Source organism: Oryza brachyantha, chromosome 5 (genome assembly GCF_000231095.2).
Source record: "Oryza brachyantha chromosome 5, ObraRS2, whole genome shotgun sequence".
NCBI classification, from domain to species: domain Eukaryota; kingdom Viridiplantae; phylum Streptophyta; class Magnoliopsida; order Poales; family Poaceae; genus Oryza; species Oryza brachyantha.
In genome coordinates this window covers 18,239,671-18,253,099 of record NC_023167.2, presented here as the reverse complement: position 1 = coordinate 18,253,099, position 13,429 = coordinate 18,239,671, and the positions used below count along the sequence as shown (strand labels likewise).

The following is a 13,429-nucleotide window of genomic DNA, read 5'->3' as shown; positions in this document are numbered from 1 at the left end:
GATGATCCCTGTAGTACACGAGTGTCGACGGAAGGAAGGACGTGATAAGACGACGACGTTTCAGGTTTGCGCGTTCTTTTCTCGCGACATCGACAATGTTCCGGTCTGGACTTTGGACATTCTATCCTATCTACTCTGAGGTTTATTTAGATTTTTCTGAAAATAATGTTTTTTTATAAAAGATCATATAAATAGGTGCTAATTTGACAAAATAACAAAAGTAGCCCCCGTAGTTTGACAAGAGGACCGTCGAACATGACCAATGAAAATGGCAAGCATCGATTTTTGGGAGTTCAATAAGACCTTGTTGAGTTTTTAATTTTTTTAAAAAAAACATCACATCGAATTTTTAGACATCTAAATAAAGCATTAAACATAAATGAACCAAAAAACTAATTGCACAGTTATGAAAGAAATCTTGAGACGAATTTTTAAGCCTAATTAGTCCATGATTAGTCATAAGTGCTACAGTAACCAATATGTGCTAATGACGGATTAATTAGGCTCAAAAAATTCGTCTCGCGGTTTCTAGGCTAGCCGTGAAATTCGTTTTTTCATTCGTGTCCGAAAACCCTTTCCGACATGCGGTCAAACGTTCGATGTGACCTCTTTAGCAAAAAATTTTGCTAACTAAACAACCCCTAAGGTCCAGTCGACAGTGGAAAATTTGGGCACCGTAAGGACAGTGAAAAACATGAACGTGTTAAGGATCCCTGTAGGTTGCAAATCTAGCGGGGCTAGCGGGGCTTTACCGCTTCAGCCCCTCTACACGCTAGATCCTCTATGGAAAATAGGGAAGAGAAGAGCAGGAAAAGAGGAGAGGAAGAAAAAGATGAGGGCTGAAAGAGGAAGAAGGTAACTACCCTCGATCTTCGGATTCTAGATCCGTCACTGGTTATATCTGTTTTAGGTAAAAAATATATAGCACGGTACTAGAGGTTGATTGTTTTTTTCATAAAAAAGTCTAACAGTATATCTGCAAACTAAAAACAATTCTGAATAAAACTTTTATATATGTATTTTCAGCAATTAAAAGCCAAGAATAAAAAATAAACTATGATAAATCTTAAAATCAATTATAAATTTATAGTTAAGAATGATAATCTTGTGTGGATGTTGTCTGTCTTCATTTTCATTCTGTCACCGCATATTTTGACTTTTGCTTATGTTTATAAGCTAAAATTTAAAATTTCAGCTTGAGTTGATTTTGAGTTTTTTTTATCGTAGTTTATTTTTTAGTCATAACTTTTTGATCGCTATGAACACGTATATAAAAAAATTATTCACAAATTATTTTTCGTTTGTAATATATTTCGGTTTTTCGTTACAAAATCCAAAAGATAGAACACGTCTACGTCATAAGACTTTTATAAAAAAAAAATGACGTCATAGAACGAGTCATCACCATGATAAGTGTCAGACCCAGACAAGATGGTCAGCATAAGCTGTCCACATTAATGCAACAGTTTGCTACGCCGGCGTGTTTATTTTTCGAAAAAAATGCAGTTTTTTTCGGCACGACGCACGTTCTATGGCTGACTCGGAAAAAATTAAACAATATATTTATAAATAAAGAATAATTTATAATAAACTGTAAAAAAAACATAAAATATAATAAATTAAAATTTACCTATAAACACAACTACCGGAGAAAAGATTAGGGGCGCTAGCGTTTATATACTGCGACCTGCACCTGCGGCCAGGAGGCATGAACAGATCATAGTATTCAAACCAGGAGCACTGCCCTTTGTGTTTTCTGAAGAGCAGCAACCAACTCATCGGCGATGCCGGCAGCACGGGAGCTCCCTCTCCAGCTTCGCTTGCCCGCGGCGCCGACCATTCCACGCTGCCACCACCACGCGCTCTACGGACTACTTGTCCTGCTCGGCGCGTCGGTGGTGGTGTGGTCCGTCTCCGTCACCGGCAATCCGCCCTCTGCCCACGCCGGCTACGCGCTCGCCGGCTTCCGGCTCTGGTTGCTGGGGATTGCGCTGCTCCTGTCCCCGCGGCCTGTGCTCCCGGGATCAATGGCGGCAGCAACTGCCGATTCCGATTCCGCCGTGCAGAAACTGGAGCACCTCTTCATCACCCGTCAACCGCCGCCGCCGCCGCCGGCTTAACCCCACCGACGCGTACGGAAACATCCGACACTTACCATTTACCAACCTGCCGTGTTGAAGTGCTGTTTCTACTTATCTCGCACCTTTTTTTTCATCTTAAAATTTCAGAATTTGGATCATCCTAAATAACAACGTTCTGGAACAGAGTAAAGTGCTACTACTAGTGTGCCGCGTGTTACTAGTGTATTTTAAGACTTCAAGTCTGTTTGTTTGTTAACTACTTCTATGTTTGGTTAAATTAAGTCGCCCGTTTACCCGATAATTCGAGTGCAACGCATTTCACTGGCTTGTATAGTTATATCTCGCGTTATAGAAATGTTCCTTTCATTTGCAAAATACAATTTTGATGAATCTACTGTAAATTCCAAATGAATAAAAATGATCAATCGGGGATGATGCTCCTTCTATCTAAAAATAATTTCATTTAGCGCGCACACACCAATATAAAAATAAAAAAAGAGAATACCCTCTATTTTATCAAACATTAGTAAATTGTGTCTTACTTAATTGAAATCCAATATATTTTTGTGGATTTATAAACTCTCATACAACAATTACGCAAAAATAAAATTACTTTAGTATAAACGAGAACGAGGAAGAATTATTTAATTTTAGAACGGATTTAGTTTGGTACTCCACGAAGCAGCGCAAACCAAACCCGTTTGATTCAAACGGTTTGGATCCAAAAGCCCAAACCCGCGAAGAAATATCCCCCCAACCCCTTCGTCCTCCCTTATCCGCCACCACCAAGCCCAAAACCCTCCACATCTCATCCTCCCCTCCCTTCCCGTCCATGGCGCCACCGCGCTAAACCCCACGAGCCGCCGCCGCCGCCGCCATGGCGCTCTCCGAGCTCCCGCTCCACCACTCCTTCCGCCTCTCCTCCCGACCCCACCTCCGCCTCCTCCCACTCCGCATCCTCTCCTCCTCCCGCCACGCCTCATCCTCGTCGTCGTCCTCCACCGCGTCGTCCTCCCCCTCGTCGTCCTCCAGCGGCGGCCGCGCTCCCCCGGCTCCCAGCCGCAGCGCGCCGTGGCTGCAGAAGTGGGGGCCCAGCGACCCCGCCGCGCCTCCTCCTCCTCCTCCTCCTCCCGCTCCCTCCGCCTCCTCCTCCATCGACCGCATCGTCCACCGCCTCCGCAACCTCGGCCTCGCCAGCGACGACGACGAGCCCGCCACCGCCACCGCCACGGCCACCGCCCCTCCCGATGGCAACGAGCGCCTCAGCGACCTGCTCGACCGCAGCTGGTCGCGCCCCGACCAGCAGTTCGCCGCCACCAGCTTCGACGAGTCCGTCCTCCCCTGGGAGAGGGATGAGAGCGCGCGGAGCAGAGGGGAGGAGGACGACGGTGTGAAGAGGAAGAGGGTTAGGGCGCCCTCGCTGGCCGAGCTCACGATCGAGGATGAGGAGCTGCGGCGCCTGCGGAGGATGGGGATGACTCTTCGGGACCGCATCACCGTGCCCAAGGCGGGGGTCACGCAGGCCGTCACGGAGAAGATCCACGACGCCTGGAGGAAGTCGGAATTGGTCCGCCTCAAGTTCCATGAGGACCTCGCGCACGACATGAAGACTGCTCATGAGCTTGTCGAGGTGTGTGATACATTAACCCTTTCTATCAGCATTGGCAATGGCAGCTTGCTCGTTGTAACTGTTTAATATAGTGATTTTTTTCTTTGAAAGATCAGTTCAATTTAGTGATTTGTAGTGTCAATTGAACTTGGATTATATGTTTGTTGCTGTAAATTCAAGGTTTCCGATGAGCTATCAGTTGTAGCAAGGAAAATGGGTTACTTACATGTCATTTGCCTATCAATCAGCGTCGGACAGGAGGATTGATCATATGGAGGTCTGGGAGTGTTATGGTGGTTTACCGAGGGAGCAATTACAAAAGGCCTTTGAAATCTGAAGCATTAGATGGTACCTCATCAGCAGTAAAGGGGGAAGATGGCACATTGTTCATCCCGGATGCATCAAGCCCTATAGAGCACGGTAACCAGGGGAAAGATTTAAACACCCAACGTGAGATTGCAGCCAGATTAAACATGCAGAATGCTGAAGACATGACTGAAGATGAGCTGGAGTTCAATCAAATGCTTGATGAATTGGGCCCTCGCTTTGTGGATTGGTGGGGAACGGGTATTTTACCTGTGGATGCTGATTTGCTGCCTCAAACAATTCCTGGTTATAAAACACCGTTTAGACTTCTTCCAACTGGAATGCGTTTGACCCTGACCAATGCAGAGTTGACTAATTTGCGGAAGTTAGCTAGGGATCTTCCATGCCATTTTGCTCTAGGTAATTCTATTGACAGTGTGCATATTGTTTTTCTGCCATTATAGCTTTTATTTGTTGGTGGCAAACACCTGACTACTGCTTGATAATATTCATTAAAGGGAGAAATCGAAATCATCAAGGATTGGCAGCAGCCATTGTTAAACTCTGGGAGAAGAGTTTAGTGGTGAAAATAGCTGTGAAACGTGGAATCCAGAACACAAACAATAAGCTAATGGCAGAAGAAATAAAGGTTTGAATACCATGCTGTTACTGGTTTGCCTCATGGACTGTCATAACTACCACAGTTCACAGAGTTTATGCTAAGGAGCATCGAAAAACTATGGTTATTTTAAAATTATATATAGCTATGCAATTGTATGTCACAGGCTCACAGCTAAGCTGAACAGAACTGAATATATCGTCTAGGCATAGTTGAGGCATGAAGAAACACAACTAAAAATTCTGGTACAAAAGAGCAACAAAAAAACTATTCAGTATTAGGTTTTAATGAACTCCATTTTTGTCCTGCTAGTTATAGAAAATCCATTTATCTATTAACTCATCCAAAGAAATGCCAGGTTACGTTAAAACAAATTAAACAATTATAAAATTGTGCTGCACTGATGCATATATATGATGAATAGGACCTGCTTATTGTAATGCTTTTGTTTTTTTTTTCTAGATGTGCTATCATAGACCATCATGGTTTACCAATATCACGATTGAGACTGTTTAATATAGTTCGGTACTACCTCCGTTTCATAATGCAAGATGTTTGACTTTTTCGGTTTTAACGTTTGACCATTCATCTTATTCAAAAATTTAGTACAAATATAAAAAATGGCAAGTTGTGCTTAAAGTTCTTTTGATAATAAAGTAAGTCACAAGCAAAATAAATGGTATTTCCATAATTTTCTGAAGAAGACAAATGGTTAAACATTACAAGCAAAAAAGTCAAACACCTTACATTATAGAACGGAGGGAGTATTATTCCTTGTCAAATATATTCATGCACTATATGTCATTTGACTTGCATAAGATCTCTGAATCAGTGAAGCCTTATATTTTGCACATTATTTCAGAATCTAACAGGGGGCACCTTGCTTCTCCGAAATAAGTATTACATTGTAATATATCGTGGAAAAGACTTCCTCCCAACATCTGTGGCAGCTGCTTTGGCTGAAAGAGAGGAGTTGACAAAAGATATCCAGAATGTAGAGGAGCAGAGAAGACGCATTTCGATTGAGCACTCAACGGATGACAGTTTGGATGGGCATGCTCTTGCGGGTACTCTTGCTGAATTTCAGGAGGCTCAGGCTCGTTGGGGAAGAGAAGTAACTGTTAAGGAGCAAGAGGAAATGAAAGAAGCTTCTTCTAGATCAGTGAAGGAGAAGGCTTTCAAGAGACTAGAGCACAAACTTTCCATTGTAAGCATTTTTACATGTTCTCTGACAAAAGCCTTCAGATATAGAGGGGGGGGGGGGGGGGGGGGGTAATTTGTCTTATTTGTATTGCTTTTAAATTATTAGGTGGATCTAGATATGGCAGTATGCTTGTTGCTTGTTTGACATAGGTTTATTTCCATTGGTTGTTATACTTGTTCCTTAGCTCTTCTTCAATTATACAGGCACAGGCAAAAATACATAGAGCAGAGCGGTTACTATCGAAGATTGAAGCTTCTATGGTCCTGGCCAATCCATCTGACGATCAGGAGATGATTACAGATGAGGAAAGATCAGTTTTCCGAAGAATCGGTTTGCGTCTTAAGGCATACTTGCCTGTTGGTAAGTTTCTTGAGCAATAACATAACCTTCGAGCATTTCGTACTATTTCTATTGATTGATTATTCTCGTTATCCTTTTAAGGAATTCGTGGTGTCTTTGATGGTGTCATTGAAAATATGCACTTGCATTGGAAGCACCGGGAGGTTGTAAAATTGATAACAAAGCAGAAGACTTTGCCCTTTGTTGAGGAAACAGCACGACTTCTACAGTATGAGAGTGGTGGTATACTAGTTGCAATCGAAAGAGTTCCGAAGGGCTATGCACTTATCTTTTACCGTGGAAAGAATTATAGGAGGCCTATTAACATAAGGCCTAGGAATCTTTTAACAAAAGCAAAGGCATTGAAACGTGCGGTCGCAATGCAGCGCCATGAGGTTAGTTTGCCAAAAAAGAGGAGAAACCATTCTACATAACTTTAGCATCCTTCTGATTTTGTTCAAACTCATGACTTGTCATGCAGGCACTCAGCGAGCATATAGCCCAACTGGAAAGCAATATAAGGGAGATGAAGTTGGATTTGGTATGTAATTTCTCATTTTACAGAAAATTAGTCCCTCTGAATTAGTTTTTTTTTGTCCCAACACTAAAATGGATTTCTGGAGGCATAAAATATTAAAATGTAACAGGATGCATCTGCCTTGGTTCTTTTGTAATTTTTCTGCTTGCGTCAGTAAAACATATTAGTTGCATCTTAGTTGATCCCTCTGCCTGCTAAGTGGATTTTAGTTCCTTCAATATTTACCTATTGTTTTAGCAAAAAAAGAGTTATTTATTGACATTTTGTTATTAAGGTAATAGCTTTCCCTTAGACTCCACATTGCTTCAGCTGAGATGTTGTATAGTTGCGCACTTGTGGTAGTGAGGAAGTTATTGTATGTGTCTCTTAGTAATATCTTTATTGATTATTATTTCTTGATTTGATATCAAACAAAATAGGGCATTGAGAATGATGAGGAATATGAAGAGGATAATTCAGATTCAGAAAATGAAGATAATGGCGGAGTTACCACTGCAAGATATGATAAGGTACCAGTCTTTTGAAATCGATGCTGTCTGTTTGAAAACCACCATAAAATTCATTCTTCGCTTTACAGGACCAAGATGATTTTGATGAATCAAGCGACGAAGATGAATATGATGATTATGATGAAGATGACGATGATGAAGAAGAGATTGATAGCTAGTAATATGGATTTGGAATTGGCGATGTGAAATTCTAGAGTGATGTTTATCTCTTGAGGTGATGTCGCAATCCTTTGGACATTCCTGGTAAGAGCAAAGTTTTTATTTGGGAGGTTTACTAACACCTCATAGGTGCCCGTATAGCCTATGCAGAACCCTATATAGGTACAGAGAGTTAAGAATGCTGTATCGGTTTGTGTTTCAGGGAGATTGGGTAATCTGTATGTGGTTTGCTTTATATCAACACCTTTTTAGTTATCAATTAACCACCTGTAGACTGTAATGCTCTCTGTCTTAAAGAACATTTTCATGTTGGCTTAGATTCTGAGAGTTTTGAAATAACTTCAGTTTATAATGATATTTGTACCGCATAATGTCTGCCTTATTATTCACTAAGGTCCTTTTTGTTCCATGAAACCTTACACAAGTAGCACGTTTGTAAATCATTACTGTGATTCTGCATTCTGAATGCAAGTTTGAAATATTGGCCTATTGCAGGAGCCAAGAGGATCGCCGGCGGACCTTGACAACTGTACTGCTGCTTCTCCTGTTTCCGCATGACTCTACCCTGTGTATCCCATTCCTTTGTTGTTTGCAAATTGGCTGTTGGAATCAGCCTGGGAAAAGATGAGTTGGGTGTAAATGATAATCTTGTGTCGATGTCGTCTGTCTTCGTTTCCCATCCTGTAACTACATGTCTACATCATTTAAGTGAGCTCGTGGTAGAAGGTACGTTTTCGATTGTGCCCTCAAAATGTACTAGGACACGAGCATTGTAGTATTCTTCCAATGTATAACCGAATATTCCGGAAAACGATAGTTCGAGGATGTTCAATATACTTTCACCTTATTTTTTCACTTATACTTATGTTTATAAACTAAAATTTAAATTTACCATCTTAAATTTGGAGTTAATTTTGGAGTTTTTTCACTGAATTTTACTTTTCAGTCTTGGCTCTTATATTGCTAAGACTAAGTATATAAAATTTTTTTCAGATTATTTTTTATTTATAAATATGTCATTTGGCGGTTATTTGAGGGTAAAAATGAAAAATTATCGTACCTGAGAGAGAGAGGGGGAAACGAAAAATTAATTAGGACATTGAATTGTAATAGGTATATTATAGGATTAAAGTTGATATGTGTTATAGACTTACGCCATTGGTTGCCTCTCCGTATCACGAACAACCCAAGATTGATGACACAAGGGAAGCGAGGCACACGATAAGAGCATTTTCAATCCATAACATTAGATGTATAATATTAGATGTAGTTTTTATAAACTCCACATCAAAAAACTAGTATAGACACTGCTCTTCAAATACAAACACCACTATTTCATACTTTAATTTAATGTTATTTATCTCACATGATATCTTGAATGTTGTGTAGAAACTATGTCTCATGCAAGACATGGTTTCATTCTTTTTTCTCATTTATTCACTTGCAACATCATCTTTTATTCTAGATGATAACTTATTTAATGTTATGGACATCATCCTAGTCATTGGGTTGGGAATACTCTGATATTAAACACCACCAAACAAGGACAGTACTAGGGATTTTTCAAGCCTATAGATTAACGATAGCGTAGACTTTTTGATAAATTTTGATTAAAACATAATATTTTCTAATAAATTTTCCAGTCATTATAGGATAAGCCTAAGCAGCACCACGCTTGATTATGCCCCTGCTACCAAATGTATCGAAAACCGTGAGAAATCGACAACATTATACATGCATATGAGTTTATATAGTTTGCAGCGACTGATATGCGCAAAAATGTGAGATGCCGGTGAAGGCGCACCCGACGATTCGGTGCAAGGAGCAGGCAGAGCTCGCGTCGGTCAAGGTGTTAGCCGGTGTGGGAATCTCTCAGCGATGGGAGGAGGTTAGACTTTACAGTACGACCAGGGCCTGTTCAGGTTTCGGGCCAGGCTAGTTTTTCAGTGAACCAGGCTAGTTTTTAATTGAAACGGTTTTTTAATTTGTTCTAGAGTAATATTGCATTATAAATTTATTAGTTTACCATACTTTTCTATCATCAACTCCCTATTTTTAGAAAAGGGAAAAAAAGAACAGCTGGTTCACATGTTAACCAGCCCATCAACTCTCGATGCAAAAAGAACGGTGGAGCGAATTACCCACGTATCGGTAACATGTATATACGTTAAGAGAATAATAGCAACAACATATTAGTAATGCTTTTATTAATTACAATCTCGCTGTAATGAACAACGTCCGAGTATCTTATAATACACCACTGATCTGAATATGTGGCCACGGTCAATAAATAGAAAAAAAAAGCAGATAGTTCGTTGTTACAGCTGATCCTGTTATCTACACTAGCCGTTCCTTGACTGAGAGAAGTCACAAGGTAGGGCAAATCTCGCAGCTTCCATCAATAACAGTGACCGGCCGTAATGTAGTTGTACCTACTGTTAATAGGAGTCCAGTAAGAAAAACGGCGTTTTGTAATGGCATAATGCATTACTGTAGTTGGATGCGGAATTAAATCGTAGAATACAAACAAGAAAACGAGCCAAAAGAAAGTGATCCCGTTGCAGGTTGCAGGTAGCATTCTCGTTTTGTATCTGGCATTTGGAAACCATATGCCATTGCTGTATTTCAACGCTGAAAACCTGATGCTGTAGAAAACCTTGGACTGCGATGGTAGAATCCAAACAAGAAAACAAGCCAAAAGAGAGTGGAATTTTTCTTAAGAATTATTTGAGAAGCATCTGTGCATGGAAGACCAGGACTGGCACTGGATTCCAGCCTTTTTGACCGTGCGGCAGTAAAACGAGGAAGGGAAACTGGAGAGGGGCAAAAAAGAAAGAAAGAAAAAAAGGTAGGAGAGGTGGTAGAATTTGTTTGTTCCAAGCTGGCAACAGCAAGAACACCAGGCACCAACCCACACGGCCAACACAATCCTTCTCCCCGCTCATCAGTAATCACACACTAAGCGTGGCATTACCAATCCAATCATCCCAACAACAACCAGCTGGAAAATGGATGGAACATGTCAAGCATCCACCATGGCATATTGGCATTAGCCACCTCAAACTGCTAGCAGCAGCAGCAGGACGGGATTAAACAAACACCACGAACAGCTTAACCAAACCAAACCAGAAAAATTCAGCTCGGAAAATGGAGCAGGTCACCCGTTGCAACACCAGCACACCGATGGATGGATGGATGAAATAATGAAATCAATGGGAGCAGAGAAGGACAGGTGGTGTAATGCAGAAAGACTGTACTCATATCTATCTCAAAATTTGAACACGGTGGATAATTAGATGATTAGTACCACTACATACATACAGTGTCGCCGTTAGGAGGGGAGAGATGAAACGAATCCATCGCTCTCCAGGAAAGAATTTCACAAACTCTCTGCTGCAAATGCAATCAACAACACAACACCTCTCATAGATTAGCTTCTCTGTATTAATTCTCTCTTTCTTTCTCTACGTTAATTACCTCTGTGACTCTCTTCTTTGTATGTGACTGGGTGCTTTCTCCGGGCCCACCTGGCAGTGTCAGAGGAGGGCGCCGCCGGGACACTGGAAAATTGGCGGCCTAAACCCTCGAACCCCCCAGAGCCCACCGCCCCTCTTGCGCCGTAACTTCAGTTACTCCGCCCACGGGAGGGACAGCACCGGCGGCGCCGGCGTGCGAGCTCGCTCACCCCACCATGTCGCAGTACTGCATCCGCGGCAACCGGAGCAGCGGCGCTGGCAGCTCGGCAGGTGCCGCCTCCATGGTGGCGTACCGATTGTCATTGCTGTTTGCGCTGGCGGCGCCCTCGCTGAGCTGTGGTGGTGGTGACTGACCGGCGAGGAAGCTCCGGATGGCGGCGAGGCCTGGCCCGCGCACGTCGCGCTCCCAGGAGGTGGACTCGGCGGCGGAGCCTGCCCGCGTCAGCCGGGCGCGGACCGTGTCGGAGGCGTCGAGGCGGTGGATGGGCCAGCCCCAGGCGTCGGCCATGCGGCGGATCTTGGACACCTGCGCGACGGCGAGGACGCGGGTGTTGGCCTTGATGTCGTCGATCGCCGCGGAGAAGGTCTTGCGCCCGGCGAAGTAGTTGCCGAGCTCGGGGACGCCGATGGCCTTGCCCAGCCCGGCGTGCGCCGCGCGCTCGGCGGCGGTGGTCGTGGCGAAGTACTCCCGGAGCTCCTCGACCATGCCAGCGTCCACCATGTCGTCCACGCGGCGGTCGAGGTACTCCGCGAGGAGCGTCTCGTCGACGTGGACCCAGAGCAGGCAGCACGGGAACCGGAGCGCCGGGCGGTAGTGGCGGCGGGCGGCGGCGGGGGAGAAGGGATCACCGGCGCAGGTGTCGAAGCGGTCGGCGAGGAGGGCGTGGATGAGCGAGTTGGACCCGCCGGCGATGACCGGCACGAGCCGCCTCGCCGCGATCGACGCGGCGGTGGCGGCCGCGAGGGACCGGAAGGAGGACGGCGCGAGCTCCCCGGCCTCGGGGCGGATGGCCCCGAGGAGGTGGTGCGGGACGCCGCGGCGGTCATCGAGGGACACCTTGTTGGTAGTCACGTCCAGGCCGTCGTAGAGCTGGATCTTGTCGGCGTTCACGACCTCGCCGCCGAGCGCCCTGGCGGCGTCGATGGACAGCTTCGTCTTCCCGGTGCCCGTGGCGCCGACGATCACCACCATCCTCGTGTCCTCGCCCCCAGAAGCAAACCCAGAGCAGCGAGCAGCACCCATTCCCGCACGCCACGGCCGCCGGCGCTGGACCACCCGCAATGACCGCCTCGCCGGTGCGGCGGCGGCGGTGGCCGTGGGAGGCCCACGCGCGAGCGTGGCAATCCTGCTGGCAACGCTGGTCATGTAGGTAAAACTAGCAACCCCAACGAGACGGGACCCCTCCTCAATCTTGATTAGGCCGCGCTATGACCTTGTTTTGTCCGTTCCTAATACGCTTATCACAACCTGCTCATGTGCTTGTTGCTTCCATCCCACATCTCCCAAATTCTCTCTCTCTCTCTCTCTTCTGCTTGTCTTTGTTTTTTTGCGCGCAACTGGGTTTGATTTTTGTTTCTACCCGCCCAAAAATTCTCTTGGATGCTCTTGCCCGGTCTCTCTGTTTTTTTTGGCTTTTGGCTAACCCAGGGTGGTGTTGTGCGTGTACGCGGCACACGACGCAGACGAACGCTCGCTTGATCCTTGTAGGTAGTAGTAGTAGTAGTAGTAGCGGTAGTACTCGCTTGACATTGTTGTGCACACGCAGCAGCCGCGAAGGGGAGTGGAGACAGGGGTGGGACGCCGCGGCGAGGCGCGCTTAAATAAGCCAGCCGGGGGGGGACGCGACGCCCGGCTGCTGCTCCCCTCCCGGTGGAGACGAGACGAGCGGGACCCGGCCGTGTCCCGCGCGCGCGCCCCAGCCGCAGCGTTGGCGCGGGGCCGTGTCGTCGGCTCGTCGCGGGTTTTGAAACGGCAGAAATCGCCTGTGCTCCTGCCCTCTTTTTTTCCCCCTCCCTTTCGGCGACGCGGGCGCGGGTTCCTGTGGTGGCGCCGACCGAGCAGCTAGCCAAGCGCTGCTGCTGCTCACTGCTACTCTGGGCGGTGACGGCGAGGGTCGCGTCGTGTGGAGGCGTTGCTGGTTGGTATAGCGACCTCGGTGGACGGTGATACCGTCTTTTTGACTTTGGGCGGGGGGAGGTCGCGCGAGATGCTGGGGGTTATACGATCCCATGCGATGTCGTTCTTCGTTTTCCTCCGGGGGGAGACAAACGCATTGAGAAAAAGAAGAAAAACAAGGCGTATTGGGGATCAGGACGGTGCATTGCTGCGTGCGTCTCCCCGGTAAGCCTGGCGTTTGCTGCTTGTCCCTCCTGCGTGCGGCAGGCAGGCACACGACGGGGGAGGGTTTCGGGTGTTTGGAGATCGGTGGTGCCACCACGTCTGTGTGTAATGTACCCATCACTTGCTCTCTCGCACGGTCACATGGCTCAACCAGTGAGCACAGCAGTAACAAGTTAGTAGTAGTACGCGCTATGTATGCTACGGCCATAGCCACAGCAGCAGTGAAGTGAAGCCCCATGGCACTATTG

At 45.7% G+C, this 13,429-nt stretch overlaps 2 protein-coding genes across 3 annotated transcripts; one reads left to right on the top strand and one right to left on the bottom strand.

Annotated features, from left to right (window-relative positions):
* The first annotated feature begins 2,870 nt into the window (after nucleotides 1-2,870).
* Nucleotides 2,871-8,206, top strand: LOC102722019 (CRM-domain containing factor CFM3, chloroplastic/mitochondrial). 2 transcript variants are annotated; one of them, XM_040524217.1, is made up of 10 exons: nucleotides 2,871-3,711; nucleotides 3,939-4,416; nucleotides 4,515-4,645; nucleotides 5,478-5,822; nucleotides 6,023-6,179; nucleotides 6,261-6,553; nucleotides 6,640-6,699; nucleotides 7,116-7,205; nucleotides 7,274-7,419; nucleotides 7,860-8,206. In XM_040524217.1, exons 1-9 carry the CDS (start codon nucleotides 2,959-2,961, stop codon nucleotides 7,361-7,363), a joined length of 2,397 nt encoding a protein of 798 aa, XP_040380151.1. In that variant the 5' UTR covers nucleotides 2,871-2,958; the 3' UTR covers nucleotides 7,364-7,419; nucleotides 7,860-8,206. The 2 variants fall into 2 exon arrangements, with proteins under 2 accessions (XP_040380151.1, XP_040380150.1); XM_040524216.1 differs by having other exon boundaries at nucleotides 7,274-7,448.
* Nucleotides 8,207-11,026: 2,820 nt separating this feature from the next.
* LOC102721739 (adenylate isopentenyltransferase-like) lies at nucleotides 11,027-12,580 on the bottom strand. Its single transcript, XM_040524604.1, has one exon. The coding sequence runs from the start codon at nucleotides 12,204-12,206 to the stop codon at nucleotides 11,046-11,048; it is 1,161 nt and encodes a 386-aa protein (XP_040380538.1). The 5' UTR covers nucleotides 12,207-12,580; the 3' UTR covers nucleotides 11,027-11,045.
* Nucleotides 12,581-13,429: the final 849 nt, after the last annotated feature.